This window comes from Pelodiscus sinensis, chromosome 3, assembly GCF_052426305.1.
Source record: "Pelodiscus sinensis isolate ZL-2025 chromosome 3, ASM5242630v1, whole genome shotgun sequence".
Taxonomy (NCBI): domain Eukaryota; kingdom Metazoa; phylum Chordata; order Testudines; family Trionychidae; genus Pelodiscus; species Pelodiscus sinensis.
Window position 1 is genome coordinate 46,045,242 of NC_143054.1, and position 18,681 is coordinate 46,063,922.

Below are 18,681 nucleotides of genomic sequence, written 5' to 3' on the forward strand. Positions count from 1 at the left end.
TCGCGTAAGTGTAACTGCTAAAAACTTTAGCAGTTATACATTTACAAAAATAAATGTATTTTAACGTCCCTAACTAAAGCAATGACATTATTTTTCAATGTTTACATTTCTAATATAATTAATCAGAAATAAGCACACCTTCCAACTATTCCACACATCTTAAGTAATGAACAGAATTAAAATTATCACTGAAGTTTCAAAATCAATGGACAGCCATATTTGCAACTCTGATAATCTCTCAGGCTACGTCTACATTGGCATCCCTTTCCGGAAAAGGGATGCTAATGAGACGAGTCGGAATTGCAAATCCGCGGGGGATTTAAATATCCCCGCGGCATTTGCATTTACATGGCTGCCGCTTTTTTCCAGTTTGGGGATAAGCCGGAGAAAAGCGCCAGTCTAGACGCGATTCTCCGAAAAATAAGCCCTTTTCCGGAGGATTTCTTATTCCTACTTTCTTATTCCGACTCGTCTCATCAGCACTCCTTTTCCGGAAAGGGATGCCAATGTAGACGTAGCCTCACTGTGTTATGTATGCTTTCTGGTAACCTATTACAATCATTTTCATATATATTATTCCATTTACACACACACACACACACACACACACACACACACACACACACACACACACACACACAAATGTGTCTATGAAATCTGGCAATTGAAAGATGACAAATTAAATGCATGTGATGCTCTTATTAATCAATGATTATTTCTGTTTGTTCTTTAGGATACACACTTGTATCAACATCTTATGTACAGGGCATATTTTCTTCTTGATTCATCCACATAGGTATAATTAAGGTGAGTAGGCATTCCCCATGGAAAAAAAGGACAATATATCCCAGAGTTATACAAAAATTAAGAGATGTCTTCATTGTTTTCCTCCTACTAAAGGTTGAACCTCTAGTCAGGCACCCTTGGGAACTGACCAGTGCTGTACCAGAGAATCTGCCAGACCATGAGAGGTCAATAGTGTTTAGCAGCATTACCAACACTTCCACTGCTTACTAGACTCTTAGAAGACATTTAGGGGTAAATTAGAGCTAAACAACAGGACAGAACAATGAGAGCCAGAACTAGTGGCTGTAAATTTTATGGGACCATGGGAAACTTGGCTACACACACATGATCAGTGGACATCTGGCTAACAAAAATCAGATGGTTGCCAGTGAGAGAGTGCTGTGGCAGGGTCAGGCCAGGGTGCTGCTGCAGAGTGGAAAAAAGGCAGCCCAAAAAGGGTAAAAGACCTGCTAAATAGAAGCAAAGGGCCATAGGACAATTAGAAGCAGCTGGTAGGGAGCTGGCTCAGGCAGACTGGGGCCAGTTGACTCCACTGCTGGCTTGCTGAAAGCCTTGAAAAGTCTCCACAATTAGAAGGCGGAGGGGAGAGTGAGAGGATAGAAGAAGAGGTAGAGGAGAGCCAGAGTTTGTCAGTAAACCGTTAACAACTTTATAACAGAAACAGCAGAAGAGGGAGTCCTATGAAGTGTAGCTAGGCTCCCTACGCCAGAAACCAGCTACAAGCCCCAGGCCTGGGGGTGGGGCAAGAGGCCAGCCCAAGCAGCGGCCTGGGTAAGAGAGGCCCTTGTCACAGTGTTGAAATAAAGAGTTTCAACCTGTACATTATTAAAGCTTTAAAGTTTGAGAAAAATGTACACTATGGTCATATATAGCTTTTATTTTACTCATTTTGCTTTCCAAATTTAGCCCTCAAAATTACTGATGTTTGGGGTCTGACTAAACGAAATCACAATATAGTCCTTCAACTGGGAGTCACCCAAGGTATGTCTACACTACAAAGTTAATTCGAACTAACAGCCGCTAGTTCGAATTAACTTTAATAGTGGCTAAACATACAAACCGCTAGTTCGAATTTAATTCGAACTAGCAGAGCGCTTAATTCGAACTAGGTAAACTTCATTCTACAAGAACTAACCCCTAGTTCGAATTAAGTAGTTCGAATTAAGGGCTGTGTAGCCACTTAATTCGAACTAGTTGGAGGTTAGCCCTTCCCAGCTTGCCCTGGTGGCCACTCTGGGCCAAACCAGGGAAACTTTTCAGCCTCCCTCCCGGCCTCGGAGCCCTTAAAGAGGCACGGTCTGGCTACAGTGCTCGTGCCAGTAGCAAGCCTGCTAACACCCAGCCAGCAGACCCTGCACCTGGCATGGCATGAGCCAGCCACCTGCTGCCACTCAGCCCTCCGCCTCTTCCGCGGACCAGGCTGGCAGCTCACAGGAGCCTGCTCGGGGCTGCAAGAGGCGGGCGCCCGCCTGGTCTAGTGCGGAGATCGTGGACCTCATCGAGGTTTGGGAGAGGCCTCCAACATCCACGACCTCTGCACTAGGCACAGGAATGTGGCCGTCTAGGGCAGGATAGCTGCCAGCCTGGCCACCAAAGCCCACATGCGAACTCAGGAGCAGGTCTGCATGAAAATCAAGTTGGTCCAGTGAGACCCCTGACCCTGAGCTTAGACCATAAGAACATAAGAATAGCCGTAGTGGGTCAGACCAAAAGTCCATCTAGCCCAGTAGCCTGTCTGCCGACAGCGGCCACCACCAGGAACCCAGGAGGGGATGGACCGAAGACAATGACCAAGTGATTTGTCTCGTGCCATCCATCTCCAGCTTTCCACAAACAGAGGCCAGGGACACCATTCTTATCCCCTGGCTAATAGCACTCCATGGACCCAACCTCCAAGAATTTATCTAACTTCTCTTTAAACTCAGTTATAGTTCTAGCCTTCACAGCCTCCTCTGGCAAGGAGTTCCACAGGTTGACTATGTGCTGTGTGAAGAAGAACTTCCGCTTATTAGTTTTAAACCTGCTGTCCATTCATTTCATTTGGTGTCCTCTAGTCCTTCTATTATGGGAACTAATGAAGAACTTTTCTTTACTCACCCTCTCCACACCACTCATGCTTTTATAGACCTCTATCATATCCCCTCTCAGTCTCCTCTTTTCTAAGCTGAAAAGTCTCAGTCTCTTTAGCCTCTCGTCACATGGGACCTGTTCCAAACCCCTAATCATTGTAATTGCCCTTTTCTGAACCCTTTCCAAGGCCAAAATATCTTTTTTGAGGTGAGGAGACCACATCTGTACAAAGTACTGAAGATATGGCATACCATAGTTTTCAAAGGGCTGTAAAGCTGCCATAAGTGATTACTGGGGAATTCTCACAAAAGTACCATGACATGGAGGCACCACAGGATGCATGTTGGGGAAATTCCTTCAAAAAGGGAGCATTGGCAAGAGTGCCATTGTGCTCCAGGTATTCTCAGGTACCAGAATGTTAGATAAGGCAATACCTGTGGCTCCTTGAACTTCGCTGGGATGGGGATGACTATGGGAAACACCAAAACAAGGCAGAGACAAGAGTAGCTTTACACCATTGTTATACATCTCTCACCTAATCATCATCACCACCACCACCACCACTAGTTAACACACCATAATAAATCCTTCCCTCATCAAATTCTATTAGTTGCATATGTACAATTTTCCCTTAAGTTTTATTTATTAAAGTATGACCATACCTGGCGTTTTTTCAAATAGTCAAGTGCAATTTGTACATTCTGTAGTCTGTGAAAACGCATCCGACCTTTCTCTCGGGGCTAAAATTGGAAAATGAAAGTTGTGAGATTTTCAAAAGACCAAAATTCCTCCAACGTAGACCATATGATTTAAAAGTTTACACTTTAAATCTTTAAAAATACTAATGTTTTGACATCTAATACAAAAGTTTAATTGAAACTTAGTAACTTTGGGGAAAAGCGACTGAGATATGAATTTATATAAAACCTATTTTCATTGCAGTTGAAATTTACTAGCACAACTATTGGAGACGGGAAATAAAGGCCTTGATCCTGCAATTTGATCCATAGATGCCTGTGTCCATTACAAGTTCTACTAATATCAAGAGGGCTCCCCATTGGCATGGGGTCTACCCATATGAACCAGATTGCAAAATCGAAGCCATAGTGGGGGATACCTAGATGCTGCATCATAACAAAAGTTTTACCACACTTCAGTTAAACCAAATCACAAATAATAATCAAGTGTATCTCTGAGCTGTCCAATTAATGACTCTGATAACAGTGTATTAAGAAACTTACCTTAATATGTAGGTGGGTTGTGGTTTTAGATTTTGTTTGTGTTTTAATCACATCAATTTCAATATTAATAAATATATATTGAGAAACATGTAATGAAAATAAACTCTTTCCTACTAACAGAAACCCTGTAATTGCAGACACAGGGTGCATCTACACAGCAGGGCTTAACTCGAAATAAGCTACACAAATTGATCTACGTTAATTGTGTAGCTTATTTTGAAATAGTGTATTTCAAAATTGGAAGCATCCACACAGCACTTATTTCGAAATAGAGCACTCTTCCTCCGACTTTCCTTACTCCTTGTACAATGAGGGTTACAGGAGTCAGAGTAAGAAGTCCTACAGCTTGACAATATTTCGACATTATTTCGAAATAATTGCCTGCCATGGCGCAGACTAATCTTGCTGTGTAGACATACCCGCAATGCCTAACTATATACTCCTTCCTCAGGCAAAATTTCATTGTAGCAGAACTGTTTGAACACTTACGAAAGTGAAGCATAAAAAAAGTTGAAGGATCCCGTTCATCCCAGTGCAAAACCAAATTAACAAAAAAGAAACTCTAAAACAATTATGCATGGTGTGTTAATGGAAACATGGCAAAACAGCATGCAGTTAGTGTAAAATCACCAAGAGGAAGAATTACACACAAAAGGAATATTTTACTTAGCTGTCAGAGATCAACAATAGGAAAGTAGTTAAATTTACGTCATCTTAACATCCAAATATTAGGATCCTTCTTCCTTATTTCAGATTTTTCACAAACTTTCACAGTAATATGCTGAAGCATACTACAAACTACGCATCCAGCTCAGCAATGAATATGAGTATTTCCTCAGACAATCTCTGTGAAATAGTCAGACAGTCATAGATTTTCCTTAATTGAACTCCCCTTGCCCCACCTAAGGAATATCAAGTGTTTGCCAAGAGGAAACATGATGAAATGCAATTGGAAAAGAAGCATAAGCTAAAACACAAAAATGGAATTTTAAATTACCATATAAGATTTCAATCTGTTTTAAAACAACTGACAGATTTAGATCAACCCCTTCAATCTTTACTATAGAATAACTTCCAGGAGTGGAACTAAGGATTATAAAATTGACACCTTACTTTACAAACAAGGAGTGTTTGCTGAAGTTCAGATTGTCAAAAAATAACATAAGATCACAGAGGGGAAATATTATACAGCTAAAGTGCAAGTGTCTTGAGACAGTATGCCTTTGGATCAAAGCACACGCATTCCAATGAAATCACAACAGCAGCATGACATGTTGTGAATCCAAGGACAGAATCTGGACCTAACATACAAAGTTGCTTTAGCAAACACTAGTAATGTGGCTTCTACAGAGGCATGAAACTTCCTTAGATCCAGCCAATACCCAGCCTTTTAGATTTTAAGTAGATATTTCCCTTCTGGATGACATAATTTAAAAAATGGTAATTCAACATATCTGTTGCCATAAAATAAGCCCTACACAGAATCAATATATTTATTAGCTCAAGCTCTACACGTACCTGTGACAACTACACTATTCACTATCTACTTTGAAAGTAATTATAGTTAAATCAGATCAACCATCTATGTGATGATAAACTGCTATAGTATATTTTCATAATTAGTCTAAATTCCATAATTCCATATATATATAATTCCATATAATATTATGTTGTACATATGTTATATATGGGAGTTTTACCATTTAGTTCAATGGAGCCAAGATTTCACCCTTTGCTTATATATCTGCATAATTGCTACAGAAATTACAGTGACTGAAAATAAAAAGAAGTGTAATTTAATATAAAATAACATTATTCCATAATATTTTGATTGTCACTTACACACTGTTATATTTCTGCAGTGTAGTGATTGAAAATAAGTGGAGATCTTAACAAGCTTTGCATTTCACTGTTTGCAAACAAACTGAATGAAAAATAACACGTCTTTGTCATATCTCCATTTTATCAGTCTCTCAGATTACGTATATCGTGGTTGATCAGTGTAAGTTCTTCCATCCTTTCCACTGAACTACTGCAGAACACCAAACTAACAGGTTACTTTTAAGTTAGCAGATACCATACTTCAAATACTAAGTTAGTATAGTTATGGGGGTCGACACCTACCCCCTTATCCTCATCCTCCACATCCTCATGCTGTTCAAACGCGCATGCTTCTGTTGAACTCACCAACCGTAAGGTCTTCAAAAAATCTCGCTCCCTTGGCTAATGAATATAACAGATAGAAGATAGGACAGCAAAGACACAAGACAGACCACAAATGAAGAAAAAAGCATGAACAGAAGAACATAATGAAGAGAACAAATAACAAGCAAGGGAAGTAATGCTTACAAAGAAAGGAAATGACACCTGAGGAGTGTGTTAGATAAATCAGGGACATTTTTTCCTTGCTATTAATGTGAAGTAATATTATTTATTTAATATTTGCTAAAGAACACTCAGGGAAAAAAGGAAAGAGAGAAAGAACTAGGGCATTAATCTATGAAAAGAAAGAGAAGTCTCATGATCATAGAAGACGACTAACAAAAACAGTTCATATTCCCACACTGTTCATGGTGTGGTATGTACCCAAAAAAATACAACATATGCCTTTGGGATCAACAGTTGCAATAGTGGGATCATCAAAGAGACTCCTTACAGCCCACATCTGAAGAGTTAGAGAACAGCATAATTGGGTATATAATGGCCCAAAATGATTGCACAGTGATTAAAAAAGCTCACCAAGGTATCCCCAGAAAGGACTTCTAAAAGGAAGATCAAGTTATGTCCATCCCTCAGGTCTTCATACAGGTCATTCACATGCTTGCGCACCTGCCAAATCAGAGGAGGGAGAAAGAATTCACAATGATATTGAATATTGATTTTCTCTAATGTATACACTCTTACATATTTCAGCATGCCACTCTTGAATTGGGCAGTCACTATGCCAAGAAAAATATAAAAACAAAATTAGCTTCAATATAAACTTACATTAAACCCCCTTATGTATTTTCTATATTTTAATAATGTATTATGTATTAAATATCAAAAGAACAGTAGAAAGGCCAAAAGGCCAAAAGACAGGCAACAAATTGACAGCACTTTCAACATTCCTGCCTAACCTGATTTTGGATTCTTTTGGCACAAGAGAGATCCTACACCCTATTAAATGTGACCTCTGCCAGTCACAGCAGAGGTTGTGGGTCTTTCATCTACATTCTCATTTTGGGTCCCCATTAAAACAACATAGAGCAGTGATTTCCAAACTTTTGAGGATCAATCCTCTTACCCTCTCTGCAACCCTCCCACGCCTTCAGAGCTGGAAGCAGGGCCATAGCTGGAGTGAGAAGAAATGTGGATTAGGGTAAGGGAGCTGGAACTAGTGCTGTAGCTGGCAGGCAATCTGGGGCCAGGAGCATGGCAAGGCCTGAGCTGCAACCACGGGTGTGAGCAGGACCACAGCTGAGCTGAAGTAAAGGCTGGCTCTAGCCCTGCCTTGCTCCCACACTTGGCTGACTGGAATGGAGCAGCAGGCAGCACTCAAGGTTGGGGCATGGCCGGGGCAGAGCCACACTGACACTGGGGATGGGCCAGTGGGGGCTGGGATCAGGGATGTGGCTGCAGGTGGAACCGAAGTAGAAGGGGCAAGAAGTGGCTAAGTGGTGCTCTCTCCCCACCACTGTAAGGGCTGGCCAGGCCCCACCGGCCACCAAAGGTTCCTAAGCACCCCCTTAGAGAGTGTGCTCCACAGTCTGGTGATCTGTGTCTTACAGAAAGCATTCTGAGCTTCCAGAGGACTGTCTGATTGTGGCATAAAAAAGGGCAGGCAGTCTCTTCTTAAGCAGTTATCCCTGCCACAGGCACTAAATTCTGCCAATGTAGGATCTATGAGATGATCTCTAACTGTCAGCACATATGTGCGTGTGAGAACAGCATCAGGAATCAATCCAATTCCTCTTCTGCTAGATCTGAGCTATGGGAGAAATTTGTATATCCTTGCTTTGAACAAATAATTAACTAACATATTTGTAGCTAATTTTAAATAAATGCATTTTAGTACAAGATATCTTGCTTATGTCGTCTGCAATTTACAAGACGACCATCTGAAGTGGAACTAACATCAGAAGCATATTTATGTTTATATGGAAAACTAATGGAAACAAGCTATATGGAAAAATTTTCAATAATGAATTATTCCTGACATTTTCCAAACTACTTACGTGTCACACCCACACAGCAAAGACAATATAATTCTACTTGAATCTCAACATAAGATCAAGTTACATGTATTGCAAATGCAAAAGGAAATTACATTCCAAAAGAAAACATTTTGCAATACCAAATTACTGTGGAAAAAACCCAAACAGCTATACATAGGATATAATCTGATCCAAACAGAAACAGGAAGTACCAGAAATGTCATTAATGTCATCAGAGGGAGAGAGAGAGAGTTTCCTCCATTTTTTTAAGTTGAGGTCCCTCTAACAAGGTCCCTCCCTCCCGAATGAAACCAGTCAGATGTCTATTGCAACCCCATTTCAAATTATAATCCTCTGCACCCAGGTAAGCCTTTGCTCATCCTCCTCATGTATTATATACTTTGGGAAACTCTGAGGTACACCTTCATGATATTATAATTCCTTTGCATTCTTACACGCATTGATGAGCAGTGAAAGAATTACAATGTTGACATTTAAAATATGAAAACTGGCCTCTGATTTAGCACCACTGAACTGAATAGGGCAGTTCATACATCAGAATTATAGTTACAGACTCTCTGAAAACTCAGATGTCTCTGCATTAGTCACAGTTCCTTCATATTTTGAAGGGTTTCTTTATTTTCACAACTGTGCACCTAAAGACTTTCATTTTATTTAAGTTGAGACTCTAGAGCAGCGACACTCAATAGGTGGCCATAGGCCAAATGTGGCCCACCAGCTCACCTTAAAAATGTTTATAATTAAATTCACAAACAGTGATCTTCTGCATATCATTTCCCTATGATTTCCTTAGTAGTATCTTAATGGACTGTAAGTTCTCACGACAGCATTGGCAATGACTGAGTGAGGATGCCACCCAATTTTTCATTGGCGATGGAAATGGAGCAAAAAATGGATGTGAGTGGGAGTAAACACTGCAAATTTGACAGTAAAAACTGAGGATTTAACCTAAACTGGACAGAGGATTTTTTTTATTATGATACATTATATATGCAAGACCTTGTGTTTAATATGCCAAAACACTATCCATAGGTAAGTCTATCAACACAAGGCACCACTTTGAATTAGGGATGTGAATGACTAGTCAACTATCCGATAAACAAATGCTTATCAGATATAGTCAACACACTAGTCGACTAGTTGCTTCCCATCCCCCTTGCTGCCTCTATCAGAAAGAGGCAGCAAGGGAGGGGGAGGAGTCCCCAGCTGTCCCCCGCATGTAGCATTTCAAAGCAACAGCTCCGTGTGGAGTCTGAGGTCAGCTGGAGACTTCCCTGCTGACCCTAAGCTCCATGTGGCACTGCTGCTTTGAAACACCAAGTGGAGCCTGATGCGAGGCTCCCCACGGTGTTTCAAAGTGGTAGCGCTGCATGGAACCCGGGGTCAGCTGGGGAATCTGACTCCAGGCTCCATGCAGCACTGTCGCTTTGAAATGCCACAGGGAGCATGGTGCTAGCAGGGGACTACTTGTGCTATTTCCCGCCCTTCCCCCCCCCCCCCCCCCGCGCAATGTTTTAGCTCTGGGGCTGTTACTACATTTCAAAGGCGGAGGCGCCCTTATTGATTAATGGAATACTCTATGCAAATTGCATCAACTATTCTATTAGGGTATGTCTACACTACAGCACTAATTCAAACTAACTTAATTCGAATTAGTTAATTCGAACTAAGCTAATTCGAATTAGCGCATCTAGACTTAAAAACTAGTTCGAATTAGTGTTTTGCTAATTCGAACTAGCATGTCCACACTGAGTGGACCCTGAACTGAGGTTAAGGATGGCCAGAAGTAGTGCCGGCAGGGCATCAGATTAGGACTTAAAGTGTGGGGCTGCTGCCTCAGGCTAGCTGAGGGCTGTGCTTAAAGGGACCCAACCCCCACCCCGGACAGACTGTTCTCAGGGGTTCCCCGCTTGCAAAGCAGTCCTGGCTTGGAGTGCCCTGAGTGCCCACACTCGGCACATCACAGCACTCGGCCATCAGCCCGGATGCACTTGCTGCAGGCTGCCATCCGGAGGGGGGGTCAATCAAGGGGCTTCAGGAGAGTTTCCACCCCGAGGAGCCCGCAGAGCCAGCCCAGCCCTCCCCATCGGGGGCTCATACCCCATTCCTCCCTCACCTCCTTCCACTTACCCCTCCCTAGCCCCCCTACCTGATGTACAAAATAAAGGACACGTGTGGTCAAAAATAGAAACTCTGTTTATTGAACAAAACTCGAGGAGACTGGGAAAAGAAGGTGGGAGAGGGGAAGAGAGAGGGTGGGAGAGGGGAGGGCAACTAAAATGATCAGAGGTTTGGAACAGGTCCCATATGAAGAGAGGCTAAAGAGACTGGGACTTCTCAGCTTAGAAAAGAGGAGACCGAGCAGGGATATGATAGAGGTCTATAAAAGCATGAGTGGTGTGGAGAGGGTGCATAAAGAAAAGTTCTTCATTAGTTTTATAATAGAAGGACTAGAGGACACCAAATGAAATGAATGGACAGCAGGCTTCAAACTAATAACAGAAAGTTCTTCTTCACAAAGCAAAGAGTCAACCTGTGGAACTCCTTGCTGCAGGAGGCTGTGAAGGCTAGAACTAGAACAGAGTTTAAAGAGAAGTGAGAGAAAGTCATGGAGGTTGGATCCATGGAGTGGTATTAGCCGGGGGTAGGAATGGTGTCCCTGGCCTCTGTTTGTGGAAGGCTGGAGATGGATGGCATGAGACAAATGGCTTGGTCATTGTCTTCGGTCCATCCCCTCCAGGGTACCTAGTGTTGGCCGCTGTCGGCAGACAGGCTACTGGGCTAGATGGACCTTTGGTCTGACCCAGTACGGCCATTGTAAGCTGAGGGCTCAGGGTCGGGGGTCTCAGTGGACCACCTTGATTTTCATGCCAACCTGCTCCTGGGTGGCCAGGCTGGCAGCTATCCTGCCCTAGACGGCCACTTTCCTGTGCCTAGTGAGGAGGTCGTGGATGAGGTCCGCAATGTCTGCACTAGACCAGGTGGGCGCCCGCCTCTTGCGGACCCGGGCAGGCTCCCGGGAGCCGCCAGCCTGGTCCTGGGAAGAGGCGGAGGCCTGGGTGGCAGCGGCTGGCTGGCTCGAGCCGTGCCAGGTGCAGGGTCTGCTGGCTGGGTGCTGGCAGGCTTGCACCTGGCACGGGCACCGTAGCCAGCCCGTGCCACTTTAAGGGCTCCGGGGCCGGGAGGGGGGCAAAAGAGTTAATTCGAACTAGTTAATTCGAACTAGGCGTTAGTCCTCGTAGAATGAGGTTTTCCTAGTTCGAATTAAGCGCTCCGCTACTTCGAATTAAGTTCGAACTAGCGGAGCGCTAGTGTAGCGCCTATCAAAGTTAATTCGAACTAACGTCTGTTAGTTCGAATTAACTTTGTAGTGTAGACATACCCTTAGACAATTAATCTAAATTTAACGTCCCTACTTTGAATCAAAGCAGTTACTTGCTTCTGGCAGTGTTGCAAGATGTGACAAAACTGAATCTGAAGTCTTCATATCACACTTCAACTGTCATTCTCACAACATCAACAACTGTACAGGAAAAAGCAATAGTTGCTTCTCTTCAGAGAATGTGGGAATGTACTAGCTAAAAAGAAAAAGCCTTTCCCAGATTCCAAACTTGCGAAGCAGTGCATGTTGGAAATGCTGGAGGAGCTTTGTTGCCAGAGATAAAAACAAAGATGACATTGTGAACCATGTGACTCGAGCCTGAGATTGTTAATGCCATCTTTCCAATAGAGACTGCCACAAAAATGGATAATAGTTCTGATTTTAAAACTTTATTAAGACAGAAACACTAATATTTATATTGCAACAAACAACTTTATTTATTCGCGGCTGAAAATTTTTTTGTTGGTGGTGGAGGAGGGGTGTTTGGGTTTTTGTTTTGGTCAGCCTCCTGCACAAATTGTCCGCGTGCTATCATGAAGTTCTCAAATTGGGCTTTGGTCTGATCTAATTGAGTGTCACTGCTCTAGAGACTCTAAAGAGTCTTGTCCATTATGAGCTGCCCACTTCCTCCCATGAATGCAGTGTGTTTAACGTGTAAGTAACCACTAGTCACTAGTGTAACATTATGCAGGTAGATGATTGTAACAAGATGCATGCATTTTTTTATGTTTCTGTTGAGCTAAAATCTTAATGTTTGAGACCTATATTTATTATGGACATCTGAACTCTCCTATTTAGATCAGTGAAAGGTCAGTCTACATTTAGGGTACGTCTAGACTACATGCCTCTGGCGACAGAGGCATGTAGATTAGACTACCTGGCATAGGAAAATGAAGTGGTGATTTAAATAATAGCCGCTTCATTTAAATTAAAATGGCTGCCGCGCTGAGCCAATCAGCTGTTTGTCAGCTCAGCGCGGTAGTCTGGACGTTCCACGGTCGACATCAAAGACATTTGTCGACCTCCCAGGGATGAGGCATACCTGGGAGGTCGACAAATGCCTTTGATGTCAACCACGGAGCATCCAGACTACCGCGCTGAGCTGACAAACAGCTGATCGGCTCAGCGCAGCAGCCATGTAAATTTAAATGAAGCGGCGATTATTTAAATCGCCGCTTCATTTTCCTATGCCGGGTAGTCTAATCTACATGCCTCTGTCGCCAGAGGCATGTAGTCTAGACGTACCCTTAGATTGTAAGAATGCCCTCAATTCCCTTCTTACAGCCACTTTGCATAGCTGGAGTAAAGGTAGCACAACACAGCATTTATTCCCCCTTGGCTTCCTGGTGACCAGTCCTACATCCTATCCACCAGACTCTTTTATAAACCCAAAAAGATAGGAAGGCAAAAACTGCCAAACGTTTGGAAAAAGAACCTACACACTATTCAGAATTCTTTCATTACCAGTTACAAGTCACAGCAAATAGCTCATGTTATTTTGGTGCCTTCATCTAGCTAAATGTCTGTGTTTAGAGTTTTCGTTAGGGCTATCAATTAGCTGTCATTAATGCATGCAATTAACACACAGCACAATTAATGCATTAATTTTTTAAAATTTGCATTAATATCAGACCCTCTGGGCAAAAGGGCAGCATGAACGGCTCCAGAGAACATACTCCCTGTCAGGTGCAGTAACACAAATTGCCACGGAAAGGTGGGAGAAAAGAAAAGAGAGCAGAAAGAGGCTGTTCTCCCCCCAGCTCCAGTGGAAAAACTGAAATATTGATACCTTTTATCTCCTCCTTCCAGAAGACCACACTTCTAAAAGTCAAACAGCCAGGCAGTTGCCTGAGCAGACCCTTCTCCCCCCACCTTCTTCCCCTGTGCACGACTGACTCAAGCTGCCCTCCATATGCCTCCAAGGGATGCAGCTTGACAGACCTAGTTTTCTTTTTTTTTTTCTTTTTTTGGTGATAGCAGTGTTAATTAAAGAAGAGAGAGAGAGCGAGAGAGAGAGAAAGCGCTATTTTTCCTTTTTTGGGTCCACACTAAGAAATCTGCTTACAAAAGAATTTCCAGAGACAATACTCCCATCACATAGCAGGAAATATCATTACACAATTTATTCTTTTTATAGTAAAACCTACCATTCCCAAAATGGCAGGGCTAATTCTGGTCTCACATCAGGATAGATCTTCCCTAAGATCAGTGAGTTAGCCCTTGCAAGAATATGCACAAAATAGAATTACTTTCAGAGATTTTCTTTTAATATTCCAAACAATTGAACTGCAAATTTAATCATTCAATTATTTCATTTTCTCACCAAGATCAAACCAAGTTGTGTCTACCTGTCAGTGGGCTCATTTATTAAAAGAATATGCTGCAGCCTCTCTTAGCTGTTCTATCACTAGCACTCTCAAAATAAATGATGTAGTTGTGTCTAACACCAACAGTTTAGAGCAGGAACAAATACATGGCAGTGTCTACTGAGCCTACTGAATTTTCATGCGGGAAAGGGGAGGTTGGGAGTGCTACGCTATGCTGCACATGTGCAATGCTTTTTATTTTAAAATAAATCAATACATACTTCGGCTTTGATTTTTCCTTTCAAGCTACCCCAGTGATTGGAAGAGGCCAAATCTTATTTCCTAAACTGTTTGTGGCAAAGGTGTGTGTGTGTGCGGGGGGGGGAGGGGGAGGAGGAGGGCTGTAGATAGCTGCACTCCTGAAGAGAATGGTCCTGAAAGCAACCTCACCCTACTCCACTGTGCAAATAGAGATCCATTACGAAGCATTGCCAGCCAAGCTGGAAAGAGAGGAAAGGAACACAGCATTTGAAAGTCAGGGGCATAATCACACTAGGGATGTACACGACTAATCAACTACCTGATGCACCTAGGCGTAGCAGGTATTCAAGTCCCTACTCCACTAGTTGCTTCCCCCCTTGCTGCCTCTGCTTCAGAGGCACCAAGGTGGGGGGGAGTAAGAGCTGGTGCGAGCAGGCTTAAAAGCTGGTCCTCCCCCTCAGCACCATCTCCCGAGGGAGGGGAGAGACAGAGGCACAGCGAAGGAAATGTCGCAAGCAGGGAACAAAGCAGTCCCTGCTCGAATAGGGTTCTGATTGCTGCGCCTCTCCCTTTGAACCCGCTCGCATGGGTTCCCCACTGTACCTCTTCCTTTGAAATTTACAAGAGCCACAGGTGGATAGTGAGTGCTCCCCTTATTGACTAATTGAATAGTCGATGGTAATTCCATTGGCTAGTCGATTAGCTGATTAATCAAAATGTAATATCCCTAACACACACTCCTTTCAGTGCCCCTCTGGAGAGTCAAGAATATCCCAGTTTATCAGTTGGACCAGAACATACTGATGTTATTTTCTTCACCTCAATCATTTGCTCTTTTTCACTTAACAGAGAATATCTGGGTGTTTATTACTGCAGTCTGTCTACATCAACTCAAGCATGTTTATCTTTTACTGTTTCCTATTTCTTCGCTTCTTATTTCCTGTGGGGGTTTGTTTCACCTTTGCCTATCTTACACAAAGCCTAAGCTGCCTTCTCACTCATAGTCCAAATGCAGAAGAAATTGTAGACAGCACAAAGATAGGCAATGTGGGTTACTGATTAGAAAAAGGGACTGTACATCAGAAGGCTCTTGTTGGAACTCTGACACAGACAAACTATGTGGTCTGTAGGGGAACTAAAATCTATATACTTCATGTTCCCTTTCTTTTTTAGTTTCACCTTCTGTGCTTCTACAGCCTTTAGAATCACTAGTCTGCTTGTGCTATGCTGAAAGTTCTCTTAAGACACAGAAGCTACGTCTAGACTGGCATGATTTTCCAGAAATGCTTTTAACTGAAAAGTTTTCCGTTAAAAGCATTTTTGGAAAAGAGCGTCTAGATTGGCACGGATGCTTTTCCGCAAAAGCACTTTTTGTGGAAAAGCATCCGTGGCCAATCTAGATGCGCTTTTGCGCAAAAAAGCCCCGATCACCATTTTCACAATCGGGGCTTTTTTGCGCAAAACAAATCTCAGCTGTCTACACTGGCCCTTTTGTGCAAAACTTTTGCCCGAACGGGAGCAGCATAGTATTTCCGCAGAAAGCACTGATTTCTTACAGTAGGAAGTCAGTGCTTTTGTGGAAATTCAAGCGGCCAGTGTAGACAGCTGGCAAGTTTTTCCAGAAAAGCAGCTGATTTTCTGGAAAAACTGGCCAGTCTAGACACAGCCAGAGAGTTTCCTCCTCCAGTGCCACAGTCATGAACAGATAACCAGAAGTAAGAACTGAAATCATACTATTATTTTACCAGAAGGTGGCAATCCTAGCTATATATTTAAACAGCAACTAGGGAAAGAAGAGCACTTTGCAAGATGCAAATAACATTCATTTTGGTCTCAACTAAAGCATGCAAAACACACTTCATAAACTGAATCAGCAGGAGAGGACAAACAAATATAATTCCCAAAACTGCTGAAAAGAAATAGATGCATATATCCAGTTTGTACATGACACAGAAACTGCATCAAAACCCAGTTATTACAAAGTAGTAGGCTGAAATTTGATATGATTTTTTTTATGTGAAGAATGGATTGATTTAAATGATCTATGCAAAACCGCAGGCAATTTTAATCTATCTGGAAAAATAATTTATGATAAGTGCTTGCCATGCAAACCAAATGATCATTCAAGTGGCTCTTACTAAAGGGAAAAAACACAGAATCTTGCAAAGCAAATCATCTTTTTCAGAGTGATGCCCTATGTCTCACAATATTTCTAACACAGCTTGGCACTGTTTATGGTGTGAGAGTGTAGTAGACTTATCAGAGCAAAGTAACCAGCAATCAAGGCCCTGGGCTCTATTTTTTAGCTCTGTGGCATTGAGCAAGTCACTTAGCCTCTGAGCTCATATGTCCCGATCTGTAAAAGGAGTTCTATTGCATTTTCCTGCCTCAAAGGGATACCAGGAGGAAACATTAATTTGGGCTACACTTGGACTCTGCTGTACACATGTACAGCTATGGACAGTTTCTTCCGAATTAGCTGGACAGGGTTCTTTCCTATAGCACTCAAGTGAACACTAGGGAAGCTTCTGTACTGGCTGGTACACTCAAAGTGGTGCTGTTGGCCAACTAGGCTATGTCTAGACTGCAGGCTTCTTTCGAAAGAGGCTCTTTCGAAAGCATCTTTCGAAAGAGCCTCTTTCGAAAGATCGCGTCTAGACTGCAGGCGAATCTTTCGAAAGAGCAATCCGCTTTTTCGAAAGAGAGCACCCAGCGAGTCTGGATGCTCTCTTTCGAGGAAGCCCTATTTACATTGAAGAACGCCTTCTTTCGAAAGAGGAATTTTCGAAAGAAGGCGTTCTTCCTCGTGAAACGAGGTTTACCACCATCGAAAGAAAAGCCACGTTCTTTCGAAATTATTTCGAAAGAACGCGGCTTGAGTCTGGACGCAGGGGAAGTTTTTTCGGGAAAAGGCTACTTTTCCCGAAAAAAACCCTGAGTCTGGACACAGCCCTAGCGTGCACAAGGCATGCTTCATCAGCGCTACTGCCACTTCTTTTAAAAGGAGTAGCACTGCATGTCCGTCCCTTCCCAAAGTGTCCTACTCTGATATCAGAAGACAAAAATCCACTGTCCTGTTTCTCCTTAGTTCTGCCAAGACAGAATTTCCCTCTAGATGCTTGTACAGAGCTGAGAACTTTCAATGTACAAGAAAAGTGTCAGAAATATTTCATTGGTGCTTCTGTGGTACATTAAAAATCTGAGCACCAGACTAGAATCAGAATCAGCCCTAGGTTCTCCAGGGCTCATGTACAAATTAAAATATGTGCCTCCTCAGGCAGCCTTCTGTACCACACATAAAACACATCCGGGGACAGGAGGCTTAGCAGCTTTGGAAGATGTGGGAGGCACTTAGCAACTTGAAGGCATTTATCAAAACTTATGAAGGAGAGCAAATGGCTTTAATCCACCAAACATTAGCAGGGAGAATTTCAGTTCCTAATAATGGGCGGTTGTGGCAGACCACTGAATGGGAAAGGAAACAGCAAAAAAAAAAAAAAAACAATCTCCCACCCAACCTCCATGAGTGTAGGGGTATTGATATTGATATCTATAGTTAACCTAATACATCAGTGCTTTGTGGAGTCTGCATTGCTATTGTTAATACTATTATGGTTGGAGAGTCTTAGGCCAGAAGGGAACATAAGATCATCTGACCTCCAGTGTATCTCCAACCACCAACTCTACTCAGCACCCACACACTAAACCCAATAATGGAAACAAGTCTTTCATATGTATTGAAGCACCTCCTAGAAGCCCCAGTCACCCACCCCGCTGTGCTAGAACAAAAAGGTGGTCTCTGCTTCTAAGAGTTTACACTCTACGTAACCCACACAAGCTGCACTGGTTCATCCACATCAGCTGCCAGGGCTGCATGTCTTTAATCCCCCTTCCAGTAAACTCCAGCAATCCATTCATCAGTATCAGGAAGTTCTATTGTACCATTTCATTACTTTAATTAAAGACTTAACAATACTGTGGGCATTACACAGATGTAACTCCATTGTCTTCAATGGGGTTAGTTTTGATTTCTGCTGAAGATCAGTGACCTTTGTTTCTGCTATAGCACACAGCAAAAAACTATCCCCTTGAAAAGGTAAATTCTCAAAAACATTCCTCTTCATACCAAGCTAGAGAGCTACTTTGTATGCAGAATCTATCTAAGGATAATTGTATGCCCTCGTCATAGGATATCAAGCAGTGATTTCACAATAATCATATTTCACTGGAGTACTTCTCAAAGACATTCACTGGCAGGCGGTTTGACCGAAGTACAGATAAAGCGCTAACATAGAGAAAAGTACAAAGTGGAGCCTATACAAATGCCTTGCATTCTTCCTGGTACTTTTCAGTTACTTTGTTCAGATATTTGAACAATGTATGGCATTTTTCAACAG

At 42.5% G+C, this 18,681-nt stretch overlaps 1 protein-coding gene across 24 annotated transcripts in view; it reads right to left on the reverse strand.

Moving 5' to 3' along the window:
- Positions 1–18,681, reverse strand: part of DST (dystonin) — a 466,993-nt gene that overhangs the window by 260,029 nt on the left and 188,283 nt on the right. For 13 of the 24 annotated variants that reach the window (XM_075923660.2, XM_075923659.2, XM_075923640.2 and 10 more), the window contains 3 exons: positions 6,858–6,947; positions 6,306–6,341; positions 3,540–3,617 (listed from right to left, as the gene is read on the reverse strand). In XM_075923660.2, the coding sequence (XP_075779775.2) occupies positions 3,540–3,617; positions 6,306–6,341; positions 6,858–6,947 (204 nt within the window). The remainder of the gene's footprint in view (positions 1–3,539; positions 3,618–6,305; positions 6,342–6,857; positions 6,948–18,681) is intronic. The other 11 variants (XM_006110983.5, XM_025182427.3, XM_075923642.2 and 8 more) reach the window with 1 other exon arrangement.